Source organism: Salvelinus namaycush, chromosome 28 (genome assembly GCF_016432855.1).
Source record: "Salvelinus namaycush isolate Seneca chromosome 28, SaNama_1.0, whole genome shotgun sequence".
NCBI lineage: Eukaryota > Metazoa > Chordata > Actinopteri > Salmoniformes > Salmonidae > Salvelinus > Salvelinus namaycush.
The window spans coordinates 25,452,416-25,465,834 of NC_052334.1; the positions used below are offsets into that span (position 1 = coordinate 25,452,416).

Here is a 13,419-nt window from a genome sequence, read left to right on the forward strand (position 1 = left end):
ATGTGTACTGAACCCATCGCCCATAATAAAGCGCAATGCGTTGTGATAAACTGCATCCAATGGCTTCAATACAGAGGCAACTGCATTCAAATAGACCAGTGGTCCCCAACCCTTTCTGAGTCAAGATCACTTTCGCATTCAAAAAGCAAGCAAGCCGGGATCTACCGCTACAAAAAAAAAAAAATCATGACTTAAAAACATTAACCTAATAAAGAACAGTTCTGTAGGAATGATGTTTGCGCAGTAGGCCTAATACATTATCACAGCATATTGGCTATTTGACTGGCCTGTCAATATTGTTATTCTCAGCCCATATTAGCTTTGACAACAAAATAGATCAGTTGGTGTAGCACTTACAAGGCACAGCTGAGCATAAATTGAAATAATTAGCTTTTTTATTTGATTGGACTGATGGTACCTGCATATGATGGTAATGGTGTTTTCAAGACAACTGGAAACTCGGCAAAAACGAGTTCAAATCATGAAGTCAGTGAACTTCAGTTCGGAAAGTCGGAGCTCTAGAAATATGCCCGAGTTTCCGAGTTGGATGACCGTTCAGAACAATTTTCCCCAGTCTGATGTCGTTTTTTTCTGAGTTCCCAGTTGTCTTGAACGCATTTAACTCCGAATTTTTGAGTTCCCAGTTGTTTTGAACACGGCATTAGTCTCAGCGGAGGAAGGGACAGAGCAGCACAGGGTCCGCCTCTCACGGTCCCTGCTCTCTCATTTCTTTCCTCCGATGAGACTGACCAGAGAGAGGACAGTCTTCCACCTGATGGCGAAACTCGAGTCGCACCGCATCTGCCTCAGGCACAAATTCATGTTGTTCCTATGATCAGAAAACATGAAATAGGCATACTCTTCGATATTAAAATAGACACAACCAGTTGCTAATAATAATACGAATGCTTGGCTACTCATTAATTGCAGCTGCAGCGCGAATGGAAGTAGAGAGAAGCGCATTTTGTATTTTGTAATAGCGTTGAATAAAAACAGTGTTGACAATATTGAATAAAACTTAAACATGAACTCACTCATAAAAACAGCAGTTATTTTCTATATTATCAATATAATATAATATACATTATCTATATCTGTATTATTGTGTCTGGTCATGGTTTTAAAAGTCATGAAATCTCACCTAGGTTAGTACCAAACATTGCTGTAGCCACCGTCGTGGAAGCTGTAAATAGGCACAGTGATTTGAGCTATCCAATTGGCCAGCACACTATAGTTAATAACCGGAATGAATGTTGAGTGAATGATTGTTTACTGCGGTTGACTGACGTCACGAAAATTATGCATGCGTATCGATGTGGCTGGAAGTCTTGCATTGTTATGATTCTGAACGGCCAGATAGCTAGTAACAATGACAAGAAGCTGCCATGTGGGGGGGATTGCCATGTGGGGAATTGTAGTTGGCTCGTTTCAGCTCATTGTATCTTGTTATGGATACCATGTCTTGTTTTGAGGAGTTTTGACTGATGTCATGTCTATGCTAATATGTCCAAAAATGTGCTAGCTAGCTAACCAACAACTGTAATGATGTATTTCAAATCAAATGTTATTTGACACATGCTTCGTAAACAACAGGTGTAAACTAACAGTGAAATGCTTTCTTACTGGCCCTTCCCAACAAGTCAACAAGTCAAAAAGGTTAGTGCAAACTGGGGTCAATGAGGATAGTCCGGGCAGACCGTCCGATAGAAAATACTTATACTGTAGTTACTGTAAACTAGAGGACAGAAAACACTTATACTGTAGTTACTTTAGACTAGAGTACAGAAAACACATACTGTAGTTACTTTAGACTAGAGTACAGAAAACACATACTGTAGTTACTGCAGACAGAAAACACTTATACTGTAGTTACTTTAGACTAGAGTACAGAAAACACTTATACTGTAGTTACTGCAGACTAGAGTACAGAAAACACTTATACTGTAGTTACTTTAGACTAGAGTACAGAAAACACTTATACTGTAGTTACTGCAGACAGAAAACACTTATACTGTAGTTACTGTAAACTAGAGGACAGAAAACACTTATACTGTAGTTACTTTAGACTAGAGTACAGAAAACACTTATACTGTAGTTACTTTAGACTAGAGTACAGAAAATACTTATACTGTAGTTACTTTAGACTAGAGTACAGAAAACACTTATACTGTAGTTACTTTAGACTAGAGTACAGAAAACACTTATACTGTAGTTACTTTAGACTAGAGTACAGAAAACACTTATACTGTAGTTACTGCAGACAGAAAACACTTATACTGTAGTTACTGTAAACTAGAGGACAGAAAACACTTATACTGTAGTTACTTTAGACTAGAGTACAGAAAACACATACTGTAGTTACTGCAGACAGAAAACACTTATACTGTAGTTACTTTAGACTAGAGTACAGAAAACACTTATACTGTAGTTACTTTAGACTAGAGTACAGAAAACACTTATACTGTAGTTACTTTAGACTAGAGTACAGAAAACACTTATACTGTAGTTACTGCAGACAGAAAACACTTATACTGTAGTTACTGTAAACTAGAGGACAGAAAACACTTATACTGTAGTTACTTTAGACTAGAGTACAGAAAACACTTATACTGTAGTTACTTTAGACTAGAGTACAGAAAATACTTATACTGTAGTTACTGTAAACTAGAGGACTGTAACGTCCTGACCAGAGTTCTTATGTGTTTTGCTTGTTTAGTGTTGGTCAGGACGTGAGCTGGGTGGGAATTCTATGTTGTGTGTCTAGTTCGTCTGTTTCTGTGTTCAGCCTAATATGGTTCTCAATCAGAGACAGCTGTCAATCGTTGTCCCTGATTGAGAATCATATATAGGTGGCTTGTTTTGTGTTGGGGATTGTGGGTGGTTGTTTCCTGTCTCTGTGTTTGTGTTCTGCACCAGATAGGACTGTCTCGGCTTTCACTTTTGTTATTTGTTAATGTTCATCGTTTATTGTTTAATTAAACATGTTGAACACTAACTGCGCTGCATTTTGGTCCTCTCCTTCATCCCAGGAAGAAAGCCGTTACAGAACCACCCACCAACAAAGGACCAAGCAGCGTGGCTACGGGCAGCGACAGCAGCGACAGCAGGAGCAGAGAAAGGAGGAATGGACATGGGAAGACGTTTTGGACGGCAAGGGTTGCTACACATGGGAGGAGATCCTGGCTGGAAGGGATCGCCTCCCATGGGAACAGCTGGAGGCAGTTAGGAGAGCAGAGGCATCCGGAGAGAGGAACCGGAGTTATGAAGGTACGCGGCTAGCACGGAAACCCGAGAGGAAATCCCAAAAATGTCTTGGGGGGGGGGGGGGGGGGGGGGGGGCTAAAGGGTAGTGTGGCGAGGGCAGGTAGGAAACCTGCGCCCACTTCCCATGCTTACCGTGGAGAGCGGGAGTACGGGCAGACACCGTGTTATGCGGAAGAGCGCACGGTGTCTCCTGTACGTGTGCATAGCCCGGTGCGGGTTATTCCACCTCCCCGCACTGGGCGGGCTAGATTGAGCATTGAGCCAAGTGCCATGAAGCCGGCTCAACATATCTGGCCTCCAGTACGTCTCCTCGGGCCGGTGTACATGGCACCAGCCTTACGAATGGTGTCCCCGGTTCGCCTACACAGCCCAGTGCGGGTTATTCCACCTCCCCGCATTGGACGGGCTACGGGGAGCATTCAACCAGGTAAGGTTGGGCAGGCTCAGTGCTCAAGGGAGCCAGTACGCCTGCACGGTCCGGTATATCCGGCGCCACCTTCCCGCCCCAGCCCATTTCCTCCAGTTCCAGCTCCACGCACTCTCCCTGTGGTGCGTGTCTCCAGCCCAGTGCCTCCAGTTCCGGCACCACGCATCAAGCCTCCTGTGCGTCTCCAGAGCCCTGTACGCACTGTTCCTTCTCCCCGCACTAGCCTTGAGGTGCGTGTCTCCAGTCCGGTACCACCAGTTCCGGCACCACGCACCAGGCCTACTGTGCGCCTCAGCAGGTCAGAGTCTGTCGTCTGTCCAACGCTGCCTGCACTGCTCGTCTGCCCAGCGCCGTCTGAGCTGCCTGCACTGCTCGTCGGTCCAGCACCATCTGAGCCATCCGTCTGCCCAGCGCCGTCTGAGCCATCCGTCTGCCCAGCGCCATCTGAGCCATCCGTCTGCCCAGCGCCATCTGAGCCATCTGTCTGCCCAGCGCCATCTGAGCCATCCGTCTGCCACGAGCCATTAGAGCCGTCCGTCAGTCAGGAGCCGCTAGAGCCGTCCGTCAGTCAGGAGCCGCCAGAGCCGCCAGCCAGTCAGGAGCCGCCAGAGCCGCCAGCCAGTCAGGAGCCGCCAGAGCCGCCAGCCAGTCAGGAGCCGCCAGAGCCGCCAGCCAGTCAGGAGCTGCCAGAGCCGCCAGCCAGTCAGGAGCTGCCAGAGCCGCCAGCCAGTCAGGAGCTGCCAGAGCCGCCAGCCAGTCAGGAGCTGCCCTCCAGTCATGAGCTGCCCTTCAGTCGTGAGCTGCCCTCCAGTCGTGAGCTGCCCTCCAGTCGTGAGCTGCCACTCAGTCCGGAGCTGCCACTCAGTCCGGAGCTGCCACTCAGTCCGGAGCTGCCACTCAGTCCGGAGCTGCCACTCAGTCCGGAGCTGCCACTCAGTCCGGAGCTACCTCTCTGTCCTGAGCTACCTCTCTGTCCTGAGCTACCTCTCTGTCCTGAGCTACCTCTCTGTCCTGAGCTACCTCTCTGTCCTGAGCTACCTCCTAAATCATGTGGGGGCCTTGGGGAGGATTCTTAGGCCAAGGTCGTGGGCGAGGGTCGCCACTCAAAGGACGCTAAGGAGGGGGACAAAGACAGTGGTGGAGTGGTGTCCTCGTCCACCGCCGGAGCCGCCACCGCGGACAGATGCCCACCCAGACCCTCCCCTTGAGTTTTAGGGGTGCGTTCGGAGTCCGCACCTCAGGGGGGGGGGGGGGTACTGTAACGTCCTGACCAGAGTTCTTATGTGTTTTGCTTGTTTAGTGTTGGTCAGGACGTGAGCTGGGTGGGAATTCTATGTTGTGTGTCTAGTTCGTCTGTTTCTGTGTTCAGCCTAATATGGTTCTCAATCAGAGACAGCTGTCAATCGTTGTCCCTGATTGAGAATCATATATAGGTGGCTTGTTTTGTGTTGGGGATTGTGGGTGGTTGTTTCCTGTCTCTGTGTTTGTGTTCTGCACCAGATAGGACTGTCTCGGCTTTCACTTTTGTTATTTGTTAATGTTCATCGTTTATTGTTTAATTAAACATGTTGAACACTAACTGCGCTGCAGTTTGGTCCTCTCCTTCATCCCAGGAAGAAAGCCGTTACAAGGACAGAAAACACTTATACTGTAGTTACTGTAAACTAGAGGACAGAAAACACTTATACTGTAGTTACTTTCGACTAGAGTACAGAAAACACTTATACTGTAGTTACTGCAGACAGAAAACACTTATACTGTAGTTACTGTAAACTAGAGGACAGAAAACACTTATACTGTAGTTACTTTAGACTAGAGTACAGAAAACACTTATACTGTAGTTACTGCAGACAGAAAACACTTATACTGTAGTTACTTTAGACTAGAGTACAGAAAACACTTATACTGTAGTTACTGCAGACAGAAAACACTTATACTGTAGTTACTTTAGACTAGAGTACAGAAAACACTTATACTGTAGTTACTGCAGACAGAAAACACTTATACTGTAGTTACTGTAAACTAGAGGACAGAAAACACTTATACTGTAGTTACTTTAGACTAGAGTACAGAAAACACTTATACTGTAGTTACTTTAGACTAGAGTACAGAAAACACTTATACTGTAGTTACTTTAGACTAGAGTACAGAAAACACTTATACTGTAGTTACTGCAGACAGAAAATACTTATACTGTAGTTACTGTAAACTAGAGGACAGAAAATACTTATACTGTAGTTACTGTAAACTAGAGGACAGAAAACACTTATACTGTAGTTACTGTAAACTAGAGGACAGAAAACACTTATACTGTAGTTACTTTAGACTAGAGTACAGAAAACACTTATACTGTAGTTACTGCAGACAGAAAACACTTATACTGTAGTTACTTTAGACTAGAGTACAGAAAACACTTATACTGTAGTTACTTTAGACTAGAGTACAGAAAACACTTATACTGTAGTTACTGTAGACTAGAGGACAGAAAACACTTATACTGTAGTTACTGTAAACTAGAGGACAGAAAACACTTATACTGTAGTTACTTTAGACTAGAGTACAGAAAACACTTATACTGTAGTTACTGCAGACAGAAAACACTTATACTGTAGTTACTTTAGACTAGAGTACAGAAAACACTTATACTGTAGTTACTGCAGACTAGAGTACAGAAAACACATACTATAGTTACTGCAGACAGAAAACACTTATACTGTAGTTACTGTAGACAGAAAACACTTATACTGTAGTTACTTTAGACTAGAGTACAGAAAACACTTATACTGTAGTTACTTTAGACTAGAGGACAGAAAACACTTATACTGTAGTTACTGTAAACTAGAGGACAGAAAACACTTATACTGTAGTTACTTTAGACTAGAGTACAGAAAACACTTATACTGTAGTTACTGCAGACAGAAAACACTTATACTGTAGTTACTTTAGACTAGAGTACAGAAAACACTTATACTGTAGTTACTTTAGACTAGAGTACAGAAAACACTTATACTGTAGTTACTGTAGACTAGAGTACAGAAAACACTTATACTGTAGTTACTGCAGACTAGAGTACAGAAAACACATACTGTAGTTACTGTAGACTAGGGGACAGAAAACACTTATACCGTAGTTACTGTAGACAGAAAACAAATATATTGTAGTTACTTTAGACTAGAGTACAGAAAACACATACTGTAGTTACTTTAGACTAGAGTACAGAAAACACTTATACTGTAGTCACTGTAGACTAGAGGACAGAAAACACTTATACTGTAGTTACTGCAGACAGAAAACACTTATACTGTAGTATATTATTCATTTATTTAACCATTATGTAACTAGGAAAGTCAGTTAAGAACAAATTCTTATTTATAATGACGGCCTACACCGGCCAAACCCGGACGACGCTGGGCCAATTGTGCGCTGTCCTATGGGACTCCCAATCACTGGGGGGTTGAGATATTAAAATTAACTTTCAAAGATACTTTACTTAGGACAGCTAATCAGCCGTACTAGTGATTGTCCGCGAGGTGAGTTCATCGTTTCTACTTCGTGTTGAGATTCAGAGTGCAGACCACTTTAAACGTAACCTGCAGCTCTACGTCTCTGGTCTGATGTGTTTTTTTCTTAACCCATCATTTTATACAATTTGTTCAAAATTCAAAAATCTGACCTCAATCAGGGGCGTGACTTGTCACTGTGCAAAGCTTATGTAAAACAATTATCTCTTATATCTTCAGAAATCACATCCCTCTCTTAACAAAAACACTGTACAACGCATAGGATGGACACTTCATACATGTGGAGAGGGAGAGGGAGAGCTGAATGAATACTTTCCAAGTTACAGTATTTCCTTTATAACATTTTTAATGACATCACAAAATAACAAAGAAAATGACATGAGTGTTCTATAGATCGCCTCTGACCATTCCCCACGTTCTCTGTTAGAAATATTGTTCCATTATTCGCTTTTGAACATGTTAGTGTTTCAGCGGGAAAAGGTCTGTCGAAACAATGGACATTCCTTGTGTCCTTGGGTGAACCTTGGAGAGGGAGAGCTGAATGTTCTCTCCTTGATTTACAACAGGGCATGAGTTGTTAACCCCCACCAGTTCTTTCCTCCCCCCCTCTGCGGGTGAGAGGGGGTCTGAGTGAAGTTATTCATTGCAAACCTGATCTGACCTAATTGGATTCTCGTGGACAGTCATGACACTGTAGTGGAGTGGATAGACAAGACAGTACCACAAAGTACAATGCTGGGCACGACTCAGTGAGAATGAACAGGTCCTAGTCAGTCCAATGAAATGGCCTGTCATTCATGTTCCTAACCTGGCCATTAACTAGCTCTCCTCAGTCAGTCAGACAGTCAGAGGGTCAGTCAGTCAGTCAGACTGGAAGACTGGCAAACCCGAGAACGCCACAGGGCAAGATAACATCAGCAGGGTGATATGAGGAGAGGAATGAATTCATCCAGCACACAAAACACTAACAAATCTAAACATAGTTACAAGACAAACAAACTGAAGAACTGAATAAAGTCTGACTCTGACTGAATAAAACACAGACTGACTCTAAGAAATGAAAGTTAGACTCCATTCACTGTAGAGAGCTTTCTCTGTGGCTGTTTCTTCGTAGAAAATGTAATCACAGCACAGTGAGGAGGGAGATGACTGCACCTCCCACTGCTATTTGAGGTGGCTGCATCTTTTTCACATGACTTCGTGCAACGTGAGCGAGAGCTGCCCGCCAAACAGCTGCAGTTCCGTCTTCTGTGTGTGCTCCGCACTGCTTCCCCTGAGCCCTACCTCTGAGGTAACCGAAACAGAAATCTGCGCACCACAAGAATGTATTAGCTCACCAAGCTAAAGTCTAAGCATTGAGAGCCAACACAAGTCCTCAGGTCTCTGAGAAGGCCACTCATGGCATGAGCTTCACTGAACTACCTCCACTACACATATGCTTCTGATACAGTACCAGTCAAAAGTTTGGAAACACCTACTAATTCATGGGTTTTTTCTTATTTTTTACAATGTAGAATAATAGTGAAATCCTCCAAAATATGAAATAACACATATGGAATCATGTAGTAACCAAAAAATTGTTAAACAAATCTAAATATATTTTATATTTGAGATTCTTCAAAGTAGCCAACCTTCACCTTGACTGCTTTGCACACTCTTGGCTTCATGAGGAATGATTTTGAAACAATCTTGAAGGAGTTCTCACATATGCTGAGCACTTGTTGGCTGCTTTTCCTTCACTCTGCGGTCCAACTCATCCCAAACCATCTCAATTGGGTTGAGGTCAGGTGATTGTGGAGGCCAGGTTATCTGATGCAGCACTCCATCACTGTCCTTGGTCAAATAGCCCTTACACAGCCTTGAGGTGTGTTTTGGGTCATTGTCCTGTTGAGAAACGAATGACTGTTCCACGAAGCGCAAACCAGATGGGGTGGCGTGTCGCTGCAGAATACTGTGGTAGCCATACTGGTTAAGTGTGCCTAGAATTCTAAATAAATCACAGACAGTGTCACCAGTAAAGCACCCCCACACCATCACACCTCCTCCTCCATGCTTCATGGTGGGAATCACACATGCGGAGATCATCCGTTCACCTACTCTGCGTCTCACGAAGACACGGCGGTTGGAACCAAAAATCTCAAATTTGGACTCTTCAGACCAACGGACAGATTTCCGCCGGTCTAATGTCCATTGCTCGTGTTTCTTGGCCCAAAGCAAGTCTCTTCTTATTATTGGTGTCCTTTAGTAGTGGTTTCTTTGCAGCACTTCAACCATGAAGGCCTCATTCACGCAATCTCCTCTGAACAGTTGATGTGTCTATTACTTGAACTCTGTGAAGCATTTATTTGGGCTGCAATCTGAGGTGCAGGTAACTCCAATGAACTCATCCTCTGCAGCAGAGGAAACTTAGTGTCTTACTTTCCTGTGGCGGTCCAGTTTCATCATTGAGCTTGATGGTTTTTGTGACTGCACTTGAAACTTTCAAAGTTCTTGACGTTTTCTGAATTGACTGATCTTCATGTCTTAAAGTAATGATGGACTGTTGTTTCTCTTTGCTTATTTGAGCTGTTCTTGCCATAATATGGACTTTTACCAAATAGGGCTATCTTCTGTATACCACCCCTTTATTTATTTGAACCTTTATTTAACTGGGCAAGTCAGTTAAGAACAAATTCTTATTTACAATGATGGCCTACCCCAGACGACGCTGGGCCATTTTGCGCGCCACCCTATGGGACTCCCAATCATGGCCGGTTGTGACACAGCCTGGAGTCGAACCAGGGTCTGTAGTGACGCCTCTAGCACTGAGATGCAGTGCCTTAGACCGCTGCCCCACTCGAGAGCCCTACCTTGTCACAACACAACTGATTGGCTCAAACGCATTAAGAAGGAAATAAATTCCACAAATTATCTTTTAACAAGACACACCTGTTAATTGAAATGCATTCCAGGTGACTATCTCACGAAGCTGGTTGAGAGAATGCCAAGTGTGCAAAGCTGTCATCAAAGCAAAGGGTGGCTACTTTGAAGAATCTCAAATATAAAATATACACTATCGTTCAAAAGTTTGGGGTCACTTAGAAATGTCCTTGTTTTTAAAAGAAAAGCAAATTTTTTGTCCATTAAAATAACATTGATCAGAAATACAGATTAGACATTGGTAATGTTGTAAATGACTAAAACTGTCCTTTAGACTAGTTGAGTATCTGGAGCATAGTAAAAAAAAAAACTTGAATGTGTGTCCAAACTTTTGACTGGTACTGTATGTCTTGGAGATGGATCGCCTCCTCGCGGCATTTGAACTGAAGCACTTCCCACAGAAGTTAAGGCAATGCAAGGTCTGTCTCTCTTTTGACCAATTAATAATGGATCAACTGAACAGCTGACTAACAATATAAATCCAAGTAATTTCTAGTCTCGGCCAACAACACAGCCACTGAAGCAGTGGACACAGGTCATTCAGTACAATGCATCATTGTATGGCGCATGCTGCTGCAATTTGTCCCCTAGAAGTGAAAGAGGGGTAATCTCCACAGACCAAACATTGATGTGAATGATTGGAACAATCATATAAATGTGGGTCTCTGTGTCAATTCAAGTTTATCTGACCCACCACCAGAAATATCTCTGTGGGAATCACAGACTACAGCTTTTCAAATATTCCCTGAAGGTCCTGGAATGTTTCAAGTCCAATTATCCAGTTGGGCTCCCGAGTGGCGCAGCGGTCTAAGGCACTGCATCTCGGTGCTAGAGGCGTCACTACAGACCCTGGTTTGATTCCAGGCTGTATCACAACTGGTCGCGATTGGGAGTCCCATGGGGCGGCGCACAATTGGCCCAGCATCATCCGGGTTAGGGTTTTGCCGGGGTAAGCTCTCATTATAAATAAGAATTTGTTCTTAACTGACTTGCCTAGTTAAATAAAGGTTAAATACATTTTAAAAAGATGGGTCACTGCAACCTGGTCTCAGAGCATTTCGTATTATTCTGTATGTAAATCCAGGACACTCCATTTAGTATGATATGTTACATTTCGTATTGTTACATAAGACAGATGGTTATGACAGGTGGATGGGTGTTTGTATAACGTGAAAGTCTCGCAACCCAAAGGTTGTGAGTTCGAATCTCATCACGGACAACATTAGAATTTTAGCTAATTAGCAACTTTTCAACTACTTACTACTTTTTATCTACTTTGCAACTACTCAGCAACTACTTAGCATGTTAGCTAACCCTTCCCCTAACTCTTTTAGCTAACCCTTCACCCTAACATTAAGCTTTTTAGCCAACTCCTAAACTAAACCTAACCCTTAGCCTAGCTAGAATTTGTAACATAGCATACGTTTTGTAAATTCGTAACATATCATATATTTAGCAAATTCGTAACATATTGTACATTTTGCAATATGTATCATATCATACTAAAGGAGTCTTGCAGATTTACGTACAGAATAATACGAAATGCTCTGGGACCAGGTTGGAATCCTGCTCAGAATCCTTTGATAAAATGTCTCACTTTATCCTCCTGAAAAAAACAACGGTATCAGAGATATGATAAAGCAACGGCATCATTCAAGACAACTAACACGTTCAAATCATTACTCCCTCCCGAAAGCCTCTACTTTGATTAAAGTCGCTCAATAGGTGCTGAAACGAAATCTACTTTTAATGAAGTGGCTGTCCATCCAGTGGGTGCTGAAAGAGGTTAGTTAGCTCACAAATTAGGACTCAGTCTGATATTTTCATAAACTATACAATTTTCACTCTTTGAAATTGTATAACGTAAATCACATATTACAACTCATAACCTCGATTCAATAGATACTTAGGCAAAGTATCTCCTCGCCAGAAATATAAACCTGATCATTTTCGTGTGTTTTTTGTTGGCCATGTCGTCTCGTTTTATTTTTAATCTCGGTATATCTGTGAATGAATGAGTTTCTGCAAGTGGGATTACCTGATTATGTCATCGTTGTGTCCCAAGTAAAATTTTTGCTTGTGTTCCCGTGTGTTGTACACTACTCCCACACCGGCGACGAAGTAGACTATTTCCTTGGCCGCTGTGTAGTACAGGTTGTTGCGGCACTGATGTCCACGATACCCGTAAACCCACTCTAGTCGCAGGTGACAATTCGGAGCGGTCCTGTCAGCCATGTCCGTATTTCTTTTTTGTCGAGAGTTTTTTATATTTCTTCATTCACCAAGACGGATTTCATTCAATCCCGTATCCCTTAGTTCCTCTGGAAATGCATCGTATCCGGTACAAGCGGTAACAGCGGGCATTCGAGTGCCATGTGCATAATAGTCTAACTGAATCTAGTTTTACTTCGAGATTATATGCTTTAATCAAAATGGTTAACTATGCCATCTTTTTCATAGTGAAAACCATATATCTACCTCTACTTCAGCCTTAGGCTAGCTGCCCCTCTTGAGAGTCAAGGCAGGTCGAAGCTCTTGTCAAATCCTATAAAGATGGAGTTTTCGCGTTTATTTACAAGCACCGCCCCCAAATGTTATCTACATTGGTGATAGATCAACAATCTGTCCAATCACATCCCCAAATATCTATTTAGCGTTTGAAGGAATGTTCACGGACCAATAGCAATCATTATAATTGGACATGAACGTCCTCCCATAAAGAATGTGCTCTAACCATGGTGTGAAGTCAATGACAGGAAGATTTTGACAGCTGTCAATCCAAGTATATGGCGTCACCGTTAAATATTTTACACCATTGCACATTTCTTCAACATTCTGCAGTAGTTTTTCTATCCATGCAAAGGCTCTATCCCACGGAAAGTAGGTCTACTTATATGTTTCAGAGACTATATCAATGCTGTTGAAAGTGACATTCAAAACATTAACTGTATCACTATAGCTAATACACCAACTGGATATTTTTTGAGAAAACACGCATTTAGGTTCACATTATGATACTTTTGACTCCTATCCTCCCAGCTTCTACTTTAAATAAAGTCGCTGTCTACTCAGTGGGTGCTGAAATAAAGGTCACACAATTTAGCGAATGAAACTTGAATACAAAAAAGCGCTCGAAAGGTTTTGACGAAACCCATTGATCATGCTTCACTTCAGAGAATACTATTTGTTCTCGCGGTAAATACCCCCAAAAATCAATGCACCGGGTGGGAAGAGTTCGTACTATAATGGATGGGATGGTCTTAAAAGCAGTGCCAGTGCACACCTCCA

At 42.8% G+C, this 13,419-nt stretch overlaps 1 protein-coding gene across 1 annotated transcript in view; it reads right to left on the bottom strand.

Moving 5' to 3' along the window:
• LOC120023407 (echinoderm microtubule-associated protein-like 5) overlaps window positions 1–12,624 on the bottom strand; it is a 60,761-nt gene extending 48,137 nt beyond the window's left edge. Inside the window, exon 1 of the mRNA XM_038967422.1 lies at window positions 12,170–12,624. Coding sequence (XP_038823350.1) covers window positions 12,170–12,366 — 197 coding nt within the window. The 5' untranslated portion in view covers window positions 12,367–12,624. The remainder of the gene's footprint in view (window positions 1–12,169) is intronic.
• Between the last annotated feature and the right edge of the window lie 795 nt (window positions 12,625–13,419).